The sequence below is a fragment of the Neofelis nebulosa genome, chromosome 8, assembly GCF_028018385.1.
Source record: "Neofelis nebulosa isolate mNeoNeb1 chromosome 8, mNeoNeb1.pri, whole genome shotgun sequence".
In the NCBI taxonomy this organism is placed as follows: Eukaryota; Metazoa; Chordata; class Mammalia; order Carnivora; family Felidae; genus Neofelis; species Neofelis nebulosa.
Window position 1 is genome coordinate 46003609 of NC_080789.1, and position 24133 is coordinate 46027741.

A 24133-nucleotide genomic window follows, 5' to 3' on the forward strand; every position below is an offset into this window, starting at 1 on the left:
AAGGACACAGTTTATTCCAGTATAATTTATTTTTTGGAAAAATAAATTCTTTTACAGCCAAAAGTACTGGGGTACCCAGCTGGCTTAGTCAGAGGAGCATGCAACTCTTGACCTCAGGGTTGTGAGTTCAATCCCCATGTTGGGTAGAGATGACTTACATGAACAAATGAAAACTTTATAATCCAAAGTACTATTACCAAAAAGATCTCATCATTTGTCTTTATGTCTTTACAAAAGCTACCAAATTGTTTATGTTGGGCTTTCTAACTATAATTTGTAGAGATTTTCTTCTTCCATGGGAAGGTGATGTTGAACATGGTGGTAAAAACATTCCCCATCTTTATTTATGAAGCTATAAATAAATCCAAAAGCAATATAAGAATTTAAAAAGTAAATTCCACTACTATCCAAAGCTATCCTAAAATTATGTAGAGGCTAGCTAACAAGATAGTTAAGAGCACTGAAACTGGGTTCTGCTCTTATTAAATCATGTGATCTTGGACAAGTCAATTATACTTTCAATGGTTCAGTTTTCTGTAAAATGGAGATTATCAACTTAAAACTTTAAGACATGTACAGAAGTAACTATGTATTCTTTCAATAACTTACACCAACCTGGCCTTTATCATAAGAGCTAGATGACCCAGTACTTACTCTCTGGAAATAAGTCTAATTCCTTTGATGTAAAATTCTGTCAAACATCTCTTTTTTATGAAATAGTTATTCCTAGATGAATTCTTATTCAATTCTCAAACATTAACAAACATTTACTATCTGAAGTCATTTATTAAAAAAATGAATTATATGCATATTTAGAGAGAGATGGTCTGGAGAGACACAAACCAATGTCTATCAACTATAGTTATCTCTGTATGACAGAAACAAAACCAATCTTTATTTTCTTCTTTTTGCTTATCTGTAGTTCCTAATTTTTCTATAATAGACACACTGCTTTTTGTAATAAGGGAGACAATTTAATAAAATTAATTAAATAAGCAAATAAAGTTAAACACTTTTTAAAATTCACATTTTAGAACTGAAAATGAAATATATCAGTACTTATACTGACTGAATTCATATCCTATTAGAAAAGGAACAACTAAGAACATCAAATAAATATTCTAATGTACTCTCCAATTCTGATATCTCTTTTGAGCCCTACTCTGTAGCATATATTTCACTTCTTAAATCCTATCAAGACTTCAATGTAAACTGCTCTCATGCATTTTTAAAATTAGGAAAAAATTACCGATAAGACTTCTATAATCTCTTAACCTCGAATTTCTCTTCTCTTGTTCCTCACTGACAGATTTCCACTGTAGTTTCATCCTGAAGTATTCATCACTACAGGAGACAATTTATACCAAAAAAAGCTATTAGAATACTGTATTTTTAAAAATTCTAATTGGGTTTTTGTATAAACAATGTATCAAAGCATTTATGATGCTAGTCAGATGTGAGGTTATAAATGATAGTAAAATGTTTAAAGTTATGATACATGAGTGAAAACAAAGGAAAAATAACCTTATATTTACCATAAACTTTACTTAAACTACTAGAATATTTACGTATGATTTTAAGAAAGCATTTACCTTAATCCTTAATATGATACCTAAAATTATTCTAGTTATTAAATATTTTAACCACTAAAGTTTCTGAATAATTACAAATACAAATCTATAAATTATTTTTTTAATCTGACCTAAGAGTTCCATTTTTCAATCAGTTTTTGCACAAACTTGTTAATGTGAAATATCTTAGGAGGACTGCAAAGGTGTTGAAAGAGAAAGGATGGTCTGAAAATTTAAATACGCACATAAAGATTCAGAGTGAGCTTTAAATCAAAGGCTAAACTGATGAACTGGGAATATGAAGGGTACCTGGAAAGTTCACCTCTGTTTCTTTTCAAGACTGAGAAATTACTTAGAGAAACACTCTTCCAAAAAAAATGAAAGATTAGTTTATGTTACAAGAGCACGAGGGAAATAAAGGTAATTAACCTAAATGGTAAATACACTTCTTATGGGCCATTTTATAATTTCATAATAAATTGTAAAACTTAATCAAGATGAATGATGTATTTAAAAATCCATATCTTATTTTTCATTTATGCAAAATGCTTTTATAAAGGAAGTGGAATATTTTTTTGCCATCTTTCTACATATTCACCAACACAACTGCAATGTTTGAAATGACTAGTTTGAAATAACTACAGGGCTCATAATTTTTCAATTAAAAAGATGAAAATAAAATTATTTTCCCATACCTTCATCTATTTCAAATAGTCATCTAGAAGCACTATACAAATTTGTACAAGTGAATTATTTTAATTTCTTTGATGACAAAAGACCTTACTTACGTTTTTTGTTTTTGTAATTGAGTTCTTTCCTCCTTGGTACTGTCCCAAGGAAAATAGCCCAGAAGAAATTTCCATGCCTGCTTTCTCAATGCATGACTAAGTCCCTAAAGAAAACATGCATATTAAACGCATTCGTAAAAAGTATGCAATACTTTTAAGTTCACAAAACTTGCATATAAATACACAGTAAGACTAATATTTAAAAGATAGTTTTATATATAAAAATAGCTCAATTCAATGAATACTACACCTTGTTCCTGACCTCCAGATTCAGACGATGTTAAGTAGCTGCCAGAAAGCTTCAACAATGCACAGTATACAGTAGATTATATAGAAGTCAGAGGGACTGATTAGTCTTTCTAAGCCCCATCTTACTAGATAAGGAAACTACCACTGGGGTACATATATGCCTCCTTCACATAACCCACAGAACTTCAAGTAAAGAAGACTATCTTTCCCTAGACTTAATGGTATCTTCCCCCACTCAACCCTCAGGGACATCAAAGGGACTTCACTCTGTCCTACAGGGATTATAAGACATCATTTATCAAAAAGGAATTCATTCCCTGACTCCCCAAACACCTCCCATAAAGAAAGAAAACTTAAATATCAGCAGTTTCAAGTATCATCCCTATTAAGGTATTTACCCCTCTAAATATCATCTGCTTCATATTATCGACATTTAAAATTCTTCCTTCAGAATCAATGTTCTTAGTCCACTCTTCCAGGGATACTGGCTCTCTCCTTTGAAGAACAGGTCGTTCTCCCAAATCAATCTAAATTAAGAAAATAAGGAATGAGGAGTACACTTTTTTAACCAGTGAAATGAAATAAAGGTATATAAAAATTAAAATAAATACCATTTATTACTGACATGATTTCTAACATTTCTAATATCTTCCTTTATTTTCCAATGTTCAACTTATGAACTATAACAGCATTCCATACATTTTCCTTCCCACTAAACATATAAATAACAGGGTTATAAATTCAGAGATAGGAGTACATTTGCAATTTTGAGTTTCAATTATGTAAGTATAAAACATTCAACGTGTAAATTCCTTAAGAGACCCTTCAAATTAAATGGTATGCTATATTATTTAAAAAGACAGTACTATTCCACTAATCATATTCTAAAATTAGCTTTTCTTCCAAACTAAAATTTGTAGCTCTCAGAAGTGATTCATGATCCATTAGCTCCACTTGGTATTTTCTACAGTTTTTTTATTCAATTAACAGATGTTGGTAATTTTAAAATGCCATCTGCAAGATAAACCTTTTAAGTATTACAATTTAGATATTTATAGCATTCTAACTATGTACAGCCTAAACTTGTAGTGAATTCAAAAGTCTTGTTGAGCATTTATAAAGATCTGCCATAATTCCGGGCTAAAGATCCATCTTACTTAAAAAAGAAAAGATTGATATGAGAATAAAAGCCTCAGAGTAGTGTCCTGACTAGCTGCCTCTGGCACCTACTGAGAAAAACATATAAACTAGGAACAGAACTAGGAACAATATGCAAGGCACACTATTCTCTCACTGCTACACACTCAATGAAACAAACAACCTGTTCATTATTATCAAAAAGTAATAAAAGAAAGATCCAGCTTAATTAACAAAGTGTAAGCAGTAACTGATGAAGAACAACCCAAGAATTTGGTGGCAGAACAAGTACTAGTTGTTAGAATATGTAAATTATCAAAAAAGTTGTAAGAAAGAATTATGAGAAAGAGGCAGATATAACCAAAATCGAGTTTCTATTTCTAGCACATCCAGTGCATGTTTCAAAAGGATTTCTCTTGCTAGAATATAGAGCTATGTTCATATAAATCTCCACTCACCCTTGTGATGACTTCAAATCCTGGTTCTTCTTGTTGATTTATCTTTAAACCTGGAATAGCATCACTAAGAAAATCTGCCATTTCTGACGGTGGTCGTTGATGTGTAGAGGGATCACTGCCTCTCAAACTATCAAAAATGTAGTTTGTGACTTTGGAAAATCCTACCATAGTTGCTGTATAAGGGTCCTTTTTAATTTTCTATGTAGTAAGAAGAAAAACATTAGCATTATTAATTCAAATCGAGAATGAAAATACCTTCTGATGGGCAAAAGGGCAATGTTTTTTAAAGGGGGGAAATCAGAACTAAAACAGCATTCTAAGATTATCTTGAATTTTTTTTTTTCTGGAAAGAAAAATTTGTATTTTCTGAGGCAATTTTTCATTTGGTTAAAATAGTATATAAACAGCAAGTTAATGCTACTGATTGAATTCCAGATAAACAAATGATATGCAGACTTATTTGATCTGCATACAGCACAAATATATGCAGCGTTTACTTTCCACTGATGCATGGCCCACAACAGCTTTCTTCTGTCTAGCAGTCCTGCCTTCACAAAAAAAATATTTCTTGAAGTGTGCACAACCAAACTAGTCTAACAGAAAATATTGAATAGCTAAGTTTCAAAGCTCATAATATTTAAATATTAACTGACATTTTAATCTAATTACAGTAAAACCTTACTTTGCGAGCATAATTCATTCTGGAAACATGCTTGTAATCCAAAGGACTCGTGTATCACAAAGCAAATTTCAAGAACCAGTGGCTCAGTTGTGATGTGACATTGGGTGTCATGTACTACTCCTACTGCAAGACATCACTCGTTTATCAAGTTAAAATCTATTAAAAACGCTTGCTCATTTTGCAGAACACATTACTCGCAATCTAAGGTTTTACTGTATAAGGTTAATAAAATCATGCCAGTGAGTGTAATCTGTTCTGGACAGTGCTGCCCTGGAAAACAGCTAAAGGTTTTTCTATTGCTAGGATTACTTCTAAATCCCAAACTGCCTGCTTATTCATATTTAGTAAAATTAGTTACTTTTTAAAGGTCTAACTTTTAAATGATTATTTTCACATAAGAAAAACTTTTTTCACTTTTTACTTTAATTGGTATCTAGCTGTCTTGTCCTCCTTCCTCAAATGTTCTCTCTTTATCTTGTTATCTTCATTCAGAACCAAAAAGAGACACAGTAAGCACTGTGACACAGTAGGCACTCAACATTTTTTGAATAAGTGAATAAACAAAGATTTCATTCGTTTACATAAAAATCTGAGTGAAAAATAAATTAACTTTATTTCTGCCTGTGCTAAGTGAATTATCTTTAGTCAAATGTAAGAATATACTCAAATACTTTAAGGGGGATTAGATTATCATGACCCTAAATGAACCTACTTAAATGGAAAATAAAAATTCAGGGGCGCCTGGCTGGCTCAGTCAGTTGAGCAGCCGACTTCAGCTCAGGTCATGATCTCACGGCTCGTGAGTTCGAGCCCGGCGTCAGGCCCTGCGCTGACAGCTCAGAGCCTGGAGCCCGCTTCAGATTCTGTGTCTCCCTCTCTCTCTGCCCCTCCCCTGCTCATGCTCTGTCTCTCTCTGTCTCTCAAAAGTAAATAAAAATAAATAAATGAAAAAAAAAATTCAAACCATATTTTTTTTAAGTTTATCATTAATGAATTCAAAGTGGCTTACCCAGTAACCTTTCACCTGATTCAAACAGTGAAAGCTATAACAATAAAAATCTAATGTCCAATTTCAGAATTACAACAAAGGGGAAAATTGTCTTAATGGTAACTAAGAACCAAAGAAGCTTCTGACTCTTAAAAATAATATGCATATTATTTCTAAAAAATTATGGAGAATAGGGTCACTGGGGTGGCTCAGGTGGTTGTGTCTGACTCCTGATGACAGCTCAGGTTATAATCTCACGGTTCGTGAGATCAGGTCCCACACTGGGCTCTATGCTGAGAGTGCACAGCTTGCTTGAGATTCTCTCTCTCTCCCTCTCTCCCTGTCCCTCCCCTACTTGTGCTTACCCACTCTCTCTCAAAATAAAAACTTTTTAAAAACTTACGAAGAATAGTTTCATAAAGTTTACACATACAGAGGCACTTGCCCATTCCACATAATCTCTGAGAAAGTAAGAGGTGGGAGGATATAAAATAATGCAATCAGATTAATAGATTAATACAAAATAGATTAAGAAACATACTTGTATTAAACCATAGGCAGGTTCATCAAGAAGATTTTCAAATGACTGTGAAAGACTCTTATTCTGACAATTCACAAGTAGTGTTCTTTTATCCTGTGGAGATCTGTAATAAAAGAAGGGATCTGTAGAAAACACTAGCACAGTCGATCAATTACTACCTGAATAATTATTAACGCCTAGTTACTTTTACCCCAAAACTCAAATGTCCACTTCTAGAACTGTTTCCCATTAATACAATATTAGCAACTACTTAGGAACTATCTTAAATGAGCTCCAAACGTGAAACAGGAAATACTAAACAAATACAAAAGGACTAAAGCATATTTTTATTCTAGGTAAAGCCAAGAGGACTAAGTTGTAATGAACTCAAATTTTTGTTTATAATTATTATAGAAAAGCCTAACAAATATATCTGCCTTTGTTATCATGAAAATTTTTTAATGTTAAAACACACTTTAGGATTCATCATTATATTTAATATGTACAATACAGGAAAATGTCCTATTTGGAAAGGGTTTCCAACTTCATTCCAGAGATTGGTAATACTACATTATAAGGTATTTAAAAACACAAGATAAAAAAATTATTTGTTAAAGATCATCAATTATGCTAACATAATTATAAACACATACAAAATTATTAACAAAGTTATAAGGTACAGTTCAGGTACAGTATGTCTAGTTCTGGCTTAAGCTCTAGAAGCAAGTTTTTCTTCACATTTCTTAATAACTACAGAATAAATCTTTTCCAAATAGACATCTAATTTCAAGTAATCAGATGAATTATCCAGTCTTTTTTCTATTCAGTAAGTTTTATACCTTAGTAAGTTAGCTATAATAAATCCACAACTTTTCTGTGTTTAAAATAAAACTTAGGGGCGCCTGGGTGGCGCAGTCGGTTAAGCGGCCGACTTCAGCCAGGTCACGATCTCGCGTCTGTGAGTTCGAGCCCCGCGTCGGGCTCTGTGCTGACAGCTCGGAGCCTGGAGCCCGTTTCCAATTCTGTGTCTCCCTCTCTCTCTGCCCCTCCCCCGTTCATGCTCTGTGTCTCTCTGTCCCAAAAATAAAAAAATAAAAATAAAATAAAAAAAAATAAAACTTAAATGTGTTATGTTACTGCTATCTACTTCTAGTTTATTATAAATGTTTGAGATAAGAACTTTAATAACAGTTATCTCTTCCCAATTCTAACATAAAAGGATGCAACAGCAATGCTAGAGGGGATATGAACTCCAAATCAGGATCTTATTCTTACACATTCAGAAACAACAGTTGTCTTCAGAGACAACAGTAACTTAATAAGCTCCTTGGCTTTTTAAGGAGCTGAGGTTGAGTCATTTGAGGCAGAAAAAAAATAACTTTTAAAATGCTCAATTTTCATTAAGTGTTATGTTTCTGAACACTTATTGGGATTATGCTTAATATGAAGACCTATATGTTCTCACAAGGCATTTTTTAATGGTAAGGCTTTTAAATGTAGCAGCAGAAAAAGAAAAGTAACTAACAGAGCAATATACTTTGTCCTGGCACAATGCAACTAGCACTATGGTTATTATTTTTTTCTAACGATAAATTAAGTCAAATTATTTCTTTAAAATCCAAATAAAAAAATCATCACGAAAGTCAAAACATGACTATGCATGTATAAAGGGAACAGATATGTAACCTGTACCTATCCGGCCTCAGAGAATTACACTACTGCTCCAGATTTAACACTGTAATCAAGAAATTAGTGATGGAAAGAAGAAATGACTGCCTAACCAATACACAACCACTCTTTTAAAAAGAAAGGATTTCACTTTTTATACCCAATGCTCTGTGATGAGGGGCTGGGAAAAGTTCTGAGAGAAAAGACATAAAAAATTTAAGATTTGGTTGCCCTTAGCTAAAGAAATCAACAGAAACATTTTTTAAAAGTACATTGGTCAAAAGACAAGTTGTATACTGCTAGGCAATTGCAGAACTCATCAAAAGGAGAGCTGGCATTCCAGAATAATGTTACGCTTCCACCTGCCAGGTTAACACACTGATTTAATTTGGAAAGATCAAATATTATGGATTTATATGTATGTATTCTGGAAATATAATGGATTCTGGGAAGTTGACATCTTATGACAACATTATTCAAGACTTTAAAACTCACTGCAGGAGCAAGACAAAACTTTTAATGATGTTAACATCAGCAATTCTATTAGAGCCTACTAAAGCGCTTAAAGAAAACCATAGTCTAATATCACAAGTATAGAAGTAGATCTACTGTAAATTCAGAAGTATTTTTCAGGCTTTGGAATGAGCCTCTCCCAAGGGCCTCAGAATACATTCTGAAATGGTAATAGACAAAGAATGCTTTGTGTGCTGAGATGTGGTGGTAACTATTTTCCATTGCTACTGAGAATGGACCAATATGGAAAGATTAAGAAAGAAATAAAAATATCATTGCAAAGGCTATCAGTCAAAAAAGTTAATAAAAATAAAAAGGTGCAGAATATTTACAACAAAACTATATATATGATATTCTGTTACACATATGTCTCAAAGGGAATAAATGAAGGTCTATAACCTAATCTTATAAATGGTATATGATGATACAACCAGTTTGGCTTTTTAGGGATTATCTTACTGTGTGGATATTATATATTAATGTAAAAATGTCCCAATATACAAATTAATTTTACTGGAACCTCTGTGTTACAACCTTCATTCATATCCTAGCAACCAACTTGGTTCCAGAAAGGTAACATAAATGTACTCGTGATTCATTCTTTACTTGAGTATGTTTTAAATGGTAATAAATCAAAGATCACTAACAAACATCAATGAATGTTTTTCCCCAGAGATAAGAAAACCATCTGAGAAATAACAAGTCTAAAGAAGCTGGCCTATTTTGCACTGACTGATCTGAGACTGAAAGAAGGACTGTGCATAGCTGGCCCAGCCTTGTTCTCACTCTTAACAAGGCGGCACATCCCCACTGCATTCACAACTTCTGTTCATCTGTATGGTAAGGCCCTTAATTCATTAGGGGGAAGTATTAAGAAGATAAGATGGCCACAAATGCAAGCCACAGTATTCAACTTACGTTAAACAGAGAAAAAGAGAATATAGTCTGCTTTTCTCTGTTGGTTTTGAATTGAGAAGAAGATAAGAAGAGTGACCCTGGCAGAGCCTGCCTGACATGCCACTGAGGTTGCGGAACTACTATTCTTCCTTCTGGCCTCTACAACAATCTCTGACCACAGGAACATGATTCTGGAAACATTATTTTGCTTACGACAACAGCTCTCGGGACAGGAAATGAGACTGCCATGGCCAACATCTAGTAGAGTAAAAACCTCAGAATATTTGGGAATTTTCATTTCTTTGGAGTTCAACTTAATGGAGAATTCCACTTATTTAGATCATAACTAATAAAGAACAAGTATCTTTAATATGTCCCTAAGAATCTAATAGAGATGACTTATACAAATATGGAATTTTTATATTAGTGACAGTTTATTTGGAGTATCTGTATTCTACCACTTGGACTCAACATAAAATCTCTGGTGAACTCTCTATGGCACAATATAATTGGGTATAATTTATGATAGGAAAGAGAATAGGAAGTGTTTATTTTTAACTTAGGGTATAGAGGGGCCTTGAAGATAAAATATTTGATGTACTATTCTTACACATTTCAGACCATTCAGGGGGCAAAGAGTAAATTAGCCCCCAGTGTCACAGAAGGATACAGAGTGGAGAAGTGGCTAGTATTAGGGGTATAGTTTTTGACAGACTCACTTTATTTTTTTTTTTTTTTTTTTAAACGACTAATGGCATTTGGTATCTTTATTTTTTTTATTTATTTATTTTTGGGACAGAGAGAGACAGAGCATGAACGGGGGAGGGGCAGAGAGAGAGGGAGACACAGAATCGGAAACAGGCTCCAGGCTCCGAGCCATCAGCCCAGAGCCTGACGCGGGGCTCGAACTCACGGACCGCGAGATCGTGACCTGGCTGAAGTCGGACGCTTAACCGACTGCGCCACCCAGGCGCCCCAGACAGACTCACTTTAAGCTATCTCTTCCCCCCAGAACAGCCATATCCCTGGTTGACTATAAATTTAATAAAGCCCAAAAGGGGGGGGGGGGGGAGAAAGTATAGGGAGGGCAGTCTCCTCTGGTAGGTTTTTCTCTTTGGCCAGGTCACTAAAGGTTGCAATTAATCACTGATGCTCACATCACCCTTTATCCTCCCCTTAATGTCATTCCCTCTCAAAGCTTCAATTACTACTGACACACAAAAAACTTACAAATTATCCTATTATATGCTCTCACAGTGCTACATATCTCTTATTTGGAGCACTTATTATAGCTGAAATATTACGTTTATTTGTATAAGTAATGTTTGTTTTTCCCACAACAGTACAAACTTCATGAAGGCAGGGGCCATATCTTTTTTGATTACTGCTCTTTCCAGCCGTTAGCACAGTACTTCCAGGACATAAGTGCTCCTCAAAACTCAATGAATGAAATACACACACACACACACACACACACACACACACACACACACACACGCACTCACAGAGGAACACCATTCCCATGGCTTCGTGTTTTCAAGTGGAAATACGCACATCTATTAAACGAACTCTCCTTCACTAGGACATACTTGATTACTGAGATCAGAAAAGAGTAAGGTGCATGCTTGACATAAATAACCCCTGTGAATTATTATGATGCTTATCTAAGCCTCACCAATAATGATATTTTTACCATCATGTCTGATTCCTGTATTTACTCCTGTTTCCTTTTCTGTATTAGTAAAGAAGTTTCATTTACAACTCTCATCAAAATAGCACTTGAATGTGGTACAACACACATTCAAGTACCCATACTCTTATAAGCACTTAAGTGATTGTTCAGTCTCTTTTTGAACCTATCCAGGATAGAAAACTGTCTAACCCCTGAGCTACAACCTGTTACCTTCTAATTGCTCTTTGGACCCATACAGAACAAATCTACAATATATTTCTTGTAACAACCCTTTCAAAATTATTTGTAGAATTGCTAAGTACTGTGTCATTTATTCATTCAAATGAGATTTACTGTGCAAGTATTATGTGCCAGCACTGTGGCTAGGAACCTAGAGGAGAAAATGTAAACAAAACAGATGCAAGCCCTGCCTTTGTAGGCATACATTCTAGAGTAGAACATGTAAAAAAGTAAACAGATAAAATTATTCAATTAAGAGCTATGAAGGAAGCAAACAAGGGAATGAGACAATGAAAAAGAATGGGGGTGGGAACCTACATTACACGGGAGAGGAGACACCCAGAAAAGCTGCTGTGAGGAAGTGACATTAAACTGAGACCTTAGGGATCAGAAAGGGAGAAGAATATTCCAAGCAAAAGAGAGAACATACATATAGGACTCTAACACTGTCTGCCCACAGTCTGGGGCATTTCAGCAACTGAAAGAAAATCATATGGCTACAATATAAAAGAGAATGGCATAAGATGAGGCTTAAGAAGTAAACAGAGCCTGGGTAGCTCAGTCGATAGAGCATCCAGCTCTTGATTTCGGCTTGGGTCATGATCTCAGGGTTGTGGGATCATGTGCACTGAGCATGAAGCCTAAGATTCTCTCTCTCTCCTGCTCACACACTCTATCAAAAATTTTAAAAACAGAAAGAGATAAAGTTAATAAGGCAAGGCAGGATCTCACTGACCATTTTAAGAGGTTTCGATTTTATTTAATGTTGCACCCAAACTCCTTTTGTTCAAGTTAAATCCCTACATCCTTCTAATGTTTTCCACGATACCACTTTGATCCTTCTCATTACATTAGTCATCTTTTCTATATAGTATAGATAGTCTAACACATTTAAAATGCAATATTTAGGGGTGCCTGGGTGGCTCAGTTAAGCATCTGACTCTTGGTTTTGACTCAGGTCATGATCCCAGGGTTGTGGAATCAAGCCCCTCATCAGGCTCTGCACTAGACATGGTGCCTACTTGGAATTCTCCCTCCCTCCCTCTCTCTCTCTCTCTCCCCCCCCCCACTGCCCTTCCTCTGCATTCGCAAGTATGTGCACACACCCTCTAAGTAGAAAAAGAGACAGACAGATAAAATGCTTAAAACCAATCCTAGTTCTCCAAAGACCAGTAAAGAGCAGAAAGGAACTACCACTTCATCCTAATACTATGCTTTAATCAATGGTCTCAGATTGAATCAACTTCGTAGTGACAGTTACATCACAACACTGATTGATACAGAGCCTGCTATGGTACTAAAACCCCCTAACACCTGCTATTCAACAGCCAAACCTTTGCCCTCCTGAAATCTACTTATTAATAAGTCCCTGGGTAGTAACCTATTCATAGCTTCTTTCTTCAAGATCTAAGACCCACATATTGCCAACCAGGCTGGACTTTCTTATGGATATTAGTCTGATCAATATGCTTAGTGCCAGTCAGAGATGGGTCAACATGGTAGGGGGAAGAATTTCGTATCACAAAACACAGCCAAACAATGAGAAAGAATGAAATCCTGCCATCTGCAGCAACGTGGATGGAACTGGAGGGTATTATGCCAAGTGAAATAAGTCAGTCAAAGAAAGACAGGTATCATATGTTTTCACTCATGTGGAACTTGACAAACCTCACCGACGACCATGGGGGAAGGGAAGGGAAAAAAAATAGTTACAAACTGAGAGCACTGAGCAGGGCACTTGTTGGGATGAGCACTGGGTGTTATATGTAAGCGATGAACCACGGGAATCTATCCCCAAAACCACACTGAACACACTGTATGTGAGCCAACTCAACAATATATTGAAAGAAAGAAAGAAAAGAAAGAAAAGAAAGAAAAGAAAAGAAAAGAAAAGAAAAGGAAAGAAAGAAAGAAAGAAAGAAAGAAAGAAAGAAAGAAAGAAAGAAAGAAAGAAAGAAAGAAAGAAGAAAGACACAGCCAAAATCTCCCAACTTCTGGATCACTCCTGGATTTAGATAATCTAAAATTAGGCATTATGTTACTCTATTATAAAGTGACAACATTATAACAAGGTTAACAATCATCCCTACAGTTCCCCAAACTAAAAAGCTCAACTTCTCCCTTCTTACCTCCATATACCCACTCAATCACAAAATCAAACTCTAAATATTTTTCTCCAATACTTCTATCTTTCCTGTCACTCTCCTCATTCATACCACTATAATCTCACCTAGAAGACTGGAACAACTGGCTAAAACGATTTTAGCACGTCCTTCACGCTCTAGCCTTTACTCAGCTCTCTGGCCTGATCTTTACATTTGGTACCTTCTGTTCCCCTACTATGTTGCCCTGTGATACCCACTACTCTGTTCTCTACTTACATCATGTTTTATACATTTCCTTCTATCTAAAACCTCTCTCCTCCAATTATCTCCTCTTCATGCTAACATTCACTCGTCAGGTCTCAACACATACTACTTACTTCCTCCAGAAAGCCTTCCCTGACCCCTACCCAACTAGGCTGAATGAGGGACCTTTCCTCCCTTCCTGGGAGCCCCAAAGTACCTTGTACTGTAACTTAGTTCTTGCAATGTATTGCCATTTACTGGTTGGCATCCTTCACAAGACCATATGCTCTCAGGTATCTAGGAAAAGCCTATTGTGTTCACTACTATCTATCAAGCAATTAGCACAGTCCTCAGAAATTTAATAGATAACCAAAATATATTTGTTAGGAGTGAAGGCAAGAAAGAGTATGTGTGTACAAATGCACATAGGTGAATAAATAGAAGACAAAAAGATTTTTGGAAAGTGAGGAAGCCCTGTCTTCCACACTTATAATAATTTTATAAAGGCCATAGGTTTGCCAGATCTAATTTGCAACATTACAAATAAAATTCTATCTTAAACAGATAATATGGAATAAAATGTAAATTAAATAAATATGTAATCCATAAATTACTGATGCATCGTTTAAATGTGTATAAAAAATACTGGACCACTCTTCTTTAGAACAGTAATAAGGTGATACATTGCAGATCCAAAGTACTAAAATGGCAAAATTTTATTCAATCATTCATCCAAAGCAGTCAATATCCCAGAAAGAACAAAGCTGCTTGAGCCCTCATCTACACACAGGTCCCTGATGCCCAATGACAAGTAAAAATTGTTTGCCTTGGGACCAATATAACAATCCAGTTTCAATAAGTAGAAAATAATTTGATACTTACTCACACAATACCACATATTTTTCAAGAGAGTCAATCAGTAGTTTGCTATCTCCTTGATGAAAGTGCAGAGCAGGGAGAACGACGTCATCCTTTAGACAGAATACCAAATACGACCAGCCCATACCCTCTTTGTTTTGCTTGATTGATTTCAGGTCTGTCAAACTGAACAGGAATGACCATTTGCTTTTCCCATTTCTATGACTTGGAGCATCTTAAAAACAAGAAAGTGGGGCAAAATATTTTTGTTCACCTTTTTAAAAGGTACTGACAGCACTCTTCATGACTGCCTAACAGATACCTGCTGAACCTAGGGAATGACTATAGCATTCATATTACAGGCTTCTACCTGTATTAGAAATGGCAACATACATTTTCTTAAAAGAATAGTTTCTTAAATAATTATCTTACTTGCATACAGAGTGAAAAAAATGTTATCCCTATTTAAAATATAACCTTTGCCCAAAAATGACTATGGCTTTGGAAGTAGGCAGGCTGGATACAAACTGCAGCTTTACCAACTTACTAACTGAATGATCTGGGGCAAATAACTGATTCTCTCTGAGCCTTAGTTTTCATCTGTAAAATGGAGATAATTATACTTACCTCCCAATGTTATTCTAAGAATTAAAAGAGATAATACTTGTCGACTAACTAGTGTGGTGCCAATTATATAGCAAACACTCAATAAATGTTCATCTTTTCCACTGCCCCCTCCCCCCAAATACAAATGGCATGATGCTCTTGGAGTCATTAAAAACAAAACAAAAAAATCTTTACTTCCTCACTTTCTTTTGCAATTACTTTTACTAGACTATATTGAGTGAAGGTAAAGGTAAGTACACTGGTACAAAAAAATAACATTGGAGAAATATACAGACAGACATTTTATTTGCAAAACCCCAAAGAGCAGTGGAGAATTGAGGACGAAAATATAAGTAAGCTGTGAGTGCTTCAAAGAGAATGAATACAGTGCCCGCTTCGGCAGCACATACACTAAAACCAGAACAGCACGGAGATTAGCACGGCCCCTATGCAAGGGTGACACGCAAACTCGTGAAGCATCTGACATTTACAAAAGAGAGAATGAACATATTCAATCATCTTACTACATCAACCATCTACTAAATTAAGACCTCAGTTCAACCCAAACTATAGTAACGTAAAATAAAGCATTTTCTGAGTTTGTGAGCTATTTACAGAAGCTTAAAATCCTAGGTTTGTGAACAGTATAATAACAAGCAGCTTAATAAATACCTAAATAAAAATTTAAAGAACAAAAGGGTAAAATGTTTCCTACTATTACTTATAATTCGTATCCAAAAATGCCATTTTGACCTGTTTTAACTCCAACATAAGCATGTTATGTCTCTGAAATTTTAAGAAACCATTTCTTGAATGTTATTTCCTAAGAAGTGCTGCACTGTCCTGTTACTCAAGGTCTTAACTAACTCGATCCCACACTACCAACTGCACAAACATAAAACTACATAGAAGATATGTGCTTATAGAACTTGATCAAAGGGTAGATCAGTGTTGACCTGCACATATGTCACCTTCCTATATAGTCAGAACACCATAGCTCCATCACCTCCAACAAGATCTCCTAAATTGACACAAAGAAATCTACTGCTCACAGAACCTCTACCTACAAGGATTACAGGTACCATCACTTTTTCATGGACACTGAAACAAGTATCATTTGAAAGGAAGTCCAGAAAGGCTGAGTAACTTAACTATGCAGTGACCTGCCTAGGTTCCATACCAGTTTAGATAGTGAACACATATCCAAGGCTGGTACTGGATTAAGTACCATGTGCCCATTTGACTACTGTACATCCTATTTCACTGGAATTTATACCACAGAGCTCGTAACATCACTACAAGCTAATATCAAAGTGAGAACAATTCTAATTTCCAATGTCTTCCTAAATCATTTACATGTGAATATGTCTGGACTACCTAGAAAGGATAGATACTACTAGGTATTTGCAAAGACCAAAAATATTTTCAAAGCAATGAAAAACTAGATAGACAATTTTTTTTAAATTAAATTCTTAAATTACACAAAAAGAAATTAATCTAAATTAATGCCAGAAAATCATATATGTTAATACATGCAAGCTATATGAATTATTAGGAGTTTGTACATATTCAAAAGTAAAAATTTTACACAGATTTTCCCACATTAATGGAAAAAATACATCACATATGAAATACAAAATATTCATGTATAGAAAATGCCTCACACATTTCCTCACTTGAAGCTCTAATAAACAGTGAAAAAAACATTACAATTCAATTATAGAAGTCCTTTTACTTGAACATAGTAAGATTCATGAGAACAAGAACTTTATATTATTCACAATTATATTCCCAATATCTAGAGGAGTGCATAGCAGGTACTCTAAGATGCACTGAACAAATGAATAACCTAGTACCAAGTCAACATAAAAGAAACATCAAGTTAGTCTACCACCAATAGCTAAACAAAAATAGAAATGGTTACAAAGGAAAACTAATAAATCCAAGAGTTAACTCAAAATTTCCTTCCTTCTCTTAAAGAAAGGTAAATAAAACTAATTAGTTCTGATGAACAATGTAACCAAATACATATAAAACATATCTCCAGCACAATGACATGGGAAAACTGACCACAACAGCAGAAGAGTAAAACTAAAACAGTTAAATAAGTCCCTATATGTCTTGAATGGAATCAACACCAAGAACACAACATTTTATTTGGATAGGTGTACAGAACATGACGGCAGTCTGTTGTTGCGGGAAGATACATTTTCAAAACATTTGTTCTGATATACAAAAACAAAGACTGAGCAATAGAAACTCTTAAAAATTATAAAGAAAGTTAAGTCTCTGACAGTCAATTTTTAAAATGTTTTGTTCCAGGGACGCCTGGGTGGCTCAGTCAGTTGAGTGTCCGACTTCGGTGCAGGTCATAATCTCACAGTTTGTGAGTTCGAGCCCCGCTTTGGGTTCCGTGCTGACAGCTCAGAGCCTGGATGGAGCCTGCTTCGGATTCTGTGTCCCCCTGTCTCTCTGCCCCTCCCCAGCTCACACTCTGTCTCTCTCTCTCTCAAAAATAAAATAAACATGAAAAAAAAAATTAATGTTTAAATGTTTTGTTCCAAATTCCCTTGTCACACAAAGAAGTAAAAAATATAATGTGAAAATTATAATAAAATAAAATTTTACTAGAAAAATGATTCAAAAGTATAAAAATGTTTCATAATGGCATAAATTTGAATTTTGAAACATCAAGCTTAGAAAATGTCTCCTTTTGAAAGAAGTTTTGATGAAATATAATTGGATGAAATAATCTAGAAGAGGAAGGGATGGGATGGGACAGAATGCACTGCACTTCATAACTCCTGGCAGACAGGTACATGTGTATGCATACTGCGTCATACTAGGTTCAATATTATTGCTTACTGCTATACACAATCGTAATAGTTTTCAAATACTGGGAAAAAAGAAAATATCTCCTTAACTTTTAATAATTGCTAAATAAAGTCTCCTTGCTTTATAAGTCACAGTGCATGGCCAAGCCATATGAGCAGTATTTTGCTAAACTACACAGCTACACACAGGTTCTCAATTCTGCACGTTAAAATCAACAGGACAACATTTGAAAAACAGATGCCTAGGGTCCAGCAGGATGAAATACAGGCATCAGTATTTTTCTAAAAAGCCTAAACTCCCTAGGTGATTTCAGTGTGCAGCCAAAGTTGAAAACTACTAACCTAAAAAGATGTTTATTGTCAGCATTTCACATACATGCAATGTTTCTTTCATTTATGAAAACTCACTCCTTTGTTCATTCCCATAGCCTGTCATTTTCAAAGATTCAACAATATTAGATACTATTAGGTACAACCAACAAAACAAACAGAAAAAGATCAATTCACATAAATTAATTCTTAAGACCTAATCTAAAGCAGTTAAAAATCACTTCACATGCCAAATACGCTAAAGTCCTATGGTCTTATCTTAATATTTAGTATTGTTCTGGTAAAAATCTTCCCTTTCAGTAGAAAGAGAATACCAAAAAGAAGAAAAAAAAAAAAAAAAAAAGCAAAACACCAGCACTGAGCTGACTATAATTTACCAAAGGCTTACAAATTACTATTAACTTCTTCATTACCATTGTTTCTAAGAAATGATATAGTACAAAGGATAACTACTGTATATGAGAATGATTCCCCAGGCCACAGATGAAAATCAATTTCACTTAATAACAAGGCTATATAAATGTAGTGTATGTATTCCAGCCAATTTTGGCCAGCTTTTCTGAATTTGGCAAATGTGGATAAATCAATCCTAAATTCACACCAAAATCATTAAGAGATAAAATTAAGCTATAAAACACAAACTAATCACTATGAAAAAAACCACTTTAACTCTGTACATGTATTTACTACTTTTAAAAGAATCACAGATAGGCTGGCTACCTCACAGATGGGCTACCTAAATCTTATTTGGGGTAGTTTATGTGTTCTGCCAGGCTGTTAGCTTGGGTCTTTTTTGTTATCTACATGTTGATAATCATCGCATAGCAGCATAAATTTAAATATATACATGTAATATATAAAGGAGAATAGTCACTGAACATATATAAATAGAAGACTATAATGAGCTGTGAAGATCTCAGTAAGCACTGAAATTAGAACAGTACAGTTTAGTGATATACTCCATCTCCCCCTGGTGCTTTAGGATGAAATAACATGAATTTTTTTATTCTAGAAAAATGTGCTTGAGAGACATCTAAAGCAATTTTTTAAAGTGTTTCTATTTTCTTCCATGAGTAACTACAAAACAGAACAAGTATTTTTAAAGCCTTTTTTTTTTTTTATAAAGTCACAACCATCAAAACAAAAAGAGAGATGAATACAGAATATAATTAAAATATTAAGAGTTATATGTATTAAAGCACCAAATCATCCTTGTGACAGAGGAACATTAAAGAATTTTCTTTGCACTTTTATTTATATTATATTGTAGCAAATTAGTTTAAGCTTTCAAAAGATTTAATTCATACCTCCATTGGTATGTGGTTTCTTTTTAAACGGAACTGTATTGACCATGTCCCACTCTGCTTCATAACTGTTCAGATGTTCCGATCCCCGATAACCTCTTTCCTTTGGGGGCTGTGTCCATTCTACAACTGAACTGGAATCCTAAAAAAAAAAAAAAAAAAAATATATATATATATATATATATATATATATATATATACACACACACACACACACACACACACACACACACACACGTAACATAAAATATTTAGGAACTAAAACTAGAATTTAATTTCAATTAATAATATTTTCTCAGTTTCTGCATAAACTAAAACTATAGGTTGTGGCAGACATCACTGGTAGGAAAACTGACCACTATTTCCTATCCTTGTTTCTCTCCTGCTTATCTTTACTTGCCATCCACTCCATCCCCCCCAAAAAACAAGAAAAAAAAGAAAAGCCTTTCCAGACTCCCTTGTAGTTAGGGTTGCCAATGAAATAAAGGCAGAGCTCAACTGCAGGGCCTCTGGAAATACTTTTGCTTTCCTAATAAAAGCCTCATCCCCTTTCCCCTTTTTCCTGCTTTGACCGTAGCCACAATGTCTCAAATTATGGCAGCCATCTTACGACCATAAAAGAAAACAGAGGAGAATCACTCCAAACCTCTAGATTTGCAGTTATTTGAGGAAAATAGCCAAAGGTGGCTATTTTATTTAAGCCATCATTGGTTCCATATTTCTCAATAAAAATTAGTTAAAAGCTACAAACAATGTATCTACATGTATGGTTCTATACAACTTAACATTTTAAAAGAGAATAAAACCAAAAGTCTAAAATTCAATACTAATAATTTAAACCAAAAAATTTAATTTGTATACAATAAAAGATAGCAAACATAAGCAAGCCTGGGTGAAAATGTTTCCAAAATATATGGCAGACAAAGAAAAACATCTAGAATACAAAAACACCTACACCAAGTTATTTAGAAATTGGCACATAACAAATCTGAAAACCATGCAAATGGTAGGAATAAGCAAGTCAAAGAAATATGAAGCAACAAACATACAGGAAGATGTCCAACTTCAGAAACAAAGAAAAGTTAAGATGAACTTCAATTTTTTGCTCTATTCAAGTAAAAAAAATATGAAAGACAGTGTAAAGACATGGTACCTCACACTGTTGATGACCATGCTAATTAGTACTGACTCCAAAAGGGCAATAGAGTCATATTTATTAAGATTCAAACTATGCATGTGTGTCACCAAAATAATTCTCTTTACATCTTCCATTCTAGAGAAATACTAACACATGCATACTAAGAGGCATATGCAAGAATTTTTACTGCAGCATTGTTTATAAAAATGAAAAACTGAAAATATCCTAACATCCATAAGTGAAGGAGTGAATAAACAAACTAGGGGGTAGACAAGGAAATACTAGGCCATAGTTTAAAAAACTAACATATGTTAATATTTATTTACTATTAAGTAATAGTAAATAAAACAAAGAAGTTGCAAAACAATGCAGTGTAACTACATGCAGCATATGCAATTAGCAACACAGAAAGAAAACTAGACAGATAATGAAATATATACAGACAAAAGTCTGGAAAGATATACACTAAATAGGGACAGATGAGTGACAGGATTCTAGTCAAGCAGGACTTCAACTTCTATTGTCTGTTTCTATTACTCGAACATTTTTACAAGAATGCATTCATGTATTGCTAGTGTAATTCTTTTTAAAAAGGGACAAAGGAAAATTTGTAAGAAAAGAAAGATACTATAAAGGCACAAGAAAAATTAAGAAATGGAAACAGACTGAAAGAAAAGAAAACTAAATGAATGAAATGAATAATGGGGAAAGTTAAGAAGCATCTACAGAATCCCACCAGCACAAAGGTTTGGAATTGGTAGATCAGGTACTTTTGGAAATTAGGATAAAGGTCAAACTAAAAAGAGGACTAACAAAAGTTCAGAAGGCTGGAGGTGTTTATTCATTAAAGAAAGTAAAACAGATTATCTCTGGATTAGGAGAAACCAACCACACTGAATAATGGGATAACACACTGAAAACGAGAATTTATTAAAAGTCCATCTATACAATGAATTGGTGAGATTCCCAGCTCTCTTCCTCCACTCCGTTCTCAGAACACTGGAATCCAGGCTTACCCTCCCAGGCAGGAATCTGCAGGAATTCCAGACAAATGATTAATAAGCCCAAGAGAAATGATCTAGCTTTAACAGTAGAGATTCCCCAAGGAATTACCAAGCCTACCTATATCTACCTATACCTACAGAGTATAATCAACCACTTTTTTTTGTCTGCTGTTAAATCTAAGCATCACACCACAAAGATTACCAAACATCAAAGGCAAGTGTCTACACAAAAGACAAGGTCCCAATGAAACAAGGGGGAAAAAAGTCAATTAAAAGTAGATTATGTAGAGAGATAAAAACAAAATGCCTTAGGAATAAGGAAAGATATATTCACAAAAGAACAGGATGCTATTTTTAAAAAGAACTGGAAAAGGGGCACTTAGAACAAGATGCTCTAGAAATTAAAAATAAAGCAGAAATTAAAAAGGCAAGAAAGCCAAGAACTGAAAGATAAAACTGAAGAAACTTCCTATAAAAATATTAAAAATAGGAAAAGAATTAAAATAGAAATTAAAAATAGGAAAGAAAGGATTAGAAAACTAGAGGACCAGTCCAGGTCTACAGAGCTCCAGAAAGAAAGAAAATAGAAAATGGAGAGGAAGAAAAAAATCCTCACTGAAATAATTCAACATTTCCTAAGAACTAAGACACAAGTTTCCATATTAAAAGAGCCCATCAAGTGCCCAAAACAATGGATATCAAGGACCACAATGGCTCACTGTGAGGACATCTAAAACACTAGAAACAAAGAGGCAATCATAAAAGCTTCTAAAATGAAAAAAACATACAATGGATCAGAAGTTAGAATGTTATTAGACTTAACAATAAAGGAAACTTAAAAAACCTAAGACGGTAATTTCTTTTCAAACTATAATTCTATGCCAGTCAGAATATGGATAGCAGGACCCCTGGGTGGCTCAGCTGGTTAAGCATCAGACTTCAGCTCAGGTCATGATCTCATGGTTTGTGGGGTCAAGCCCTGCATCAGGCTCTCTGCTGTCAGCACAGAGCCTGCTTCAGATAGTCTCCCTGTCTCTCTGCCTCTCTCCCGCTCTCTCTCTTAAAAATAACCCATTAAAAAAAAAAAAAAGTCTAAAAAAAAATAAATGTTTTTGTTCTTATGTACCCTTTTTCTCAGAAGTACTAGAGCTTCATGAAAACAAAGGAGTGAACCAAAATAGAAGACAGCACAGGATACAAGAAATGGGGATAAAAATATAGGGAAGAATCCTCAGGACAACTGCTGCACAGCCAACCAAAAAGGCAACCAGGTCAGAATGAGCCTATAAGACGACTCTGGAAGAAAGGTCTCTAAAAGATGAAATCTGAATCTGTGTTTAAATATTCTGAGAAGAAATGTGGAGAAATGAGACTGAGTTTCAAGGGAATTAGAGATAAAATAGAAACAGATAAAAAAGAATAGATAAAATAGAAATCTCTACCTTCCACAGTGACAAGTCAACACATGCATGATACAAGTGGTAAATGCATAGTTATCATATAACCCAACAATTACACTCCTATGTTTGTTTATTTATTTATTTATTTTAAGACAGAGAGAAAGACAGAGACAGAGCGAGTGGATTTCAGGCAGAGGGAGAGGGAAAGAGAGAATACCAAGCAGGCTCCACGTTCAGTGCAGAGCCCAATGCAGGGCTCAATCCCACAACCATGAGATCATGACCTGAGCAGAAATCAACAATCGGATGCTTAATCGACTGAGCCACCCAAGCGACCCTCTACTCCTAGGTTTTTAAGAGAAAAATATATGTCCATACAGAAATTTTGTTTTGAATGTTCACATGAGCATTATTTATATTAACCTAAAAAAGTAAAAAAAAAAAAAAAAAAAAAAAAATCCATCAACTAATAAACAAAATGTGGTGCAGCGCACCCCGTATCTGTGGTTTTCCTTTTCCACAGTTTGTTATCTACAGTCTGTTACACACAGTCAACAATGGTCCAGAAGCAGATGATCCTCCTTTTGACATATTGTCAGAAGGTCAATAGTAGCCTAACACTACTTCACAATGCCTACATCATTCACCTCACTTCATCACGTAGGCACTTTATCATTTCACATCATCATAAGACAGGTAAGTACAGTACAATCACGATTTTGAGAAAGACCACATTCATATAACTTTTATTATAGTATATTGTTATTATTGTCATATTTTATTATTAGTTATTAGTGTTAATCTCTTACTGTGCCTAATTTATAAATTAAACTTTATCATAGGTATGTATAGGAAAAACACAGTATGTACAGGGTTCAATACTATCTGTATTGATAGTATTCAGGCATCCACTGGGGGTCTTAGAACA

General features: G+C 34.6%; 1 protein-coding gene and 1 non-coding gene across 5 annotated transcripts in view; one reads left to right on the top strand and one right to left on the bottom strand.

The window, feature by feature from the left end:
• TBC1D15 (TBC1 domain family member 15) overlaps positions 1-24133 on the bottom strand; it is a 76553-nt gene that overhangs the window by 23633 nt on the left and 28787 nt on the right. For 3 of the 4 annotated variants that reach the window (XM_058742024.1, XM_058742027.1, XM_058742025.1), the window contains exons 4-11: positions 19667-19805; positions 14614-14824; positions 6415-6517; positions 4701-4751; positions 4204-4401; positions 3007-3135; positions 2360-2463; positions 1250-1344 (exon numbers count right to left, since the gene is read on the bottom strand). In XM_058742024.1, coding sequence (XP_058598007.1) covers positions 1250-1344; positions 2360-2463; positions 3007-3135; positions 4204-4401; positions 4701-4751; positions 6415-6517; positions 14614-14824; positions 19667-19805 — 1030 coding nt within the window. The remainder of the gene's footprint in view (positions 1-1249; positions 1345-2359; positions 2464-3006; positions 3136-4203; positions 4402-4700; positions 4752-6414; positions 6518-14613; positions 14825-19666; positions 19806-24133) is intronic. The other variant, XM_058742026.1, reaches the window with a different exon arrangement.
• On the top strand, positions 15583-15686 carry LOC131484174 (U6 spliceosomal RNA). The gene has a single exon (XR_009248080.1). It is a non-coding gene; the product is annotated as a U6 spliceosomal RNA (small nuclear RNA).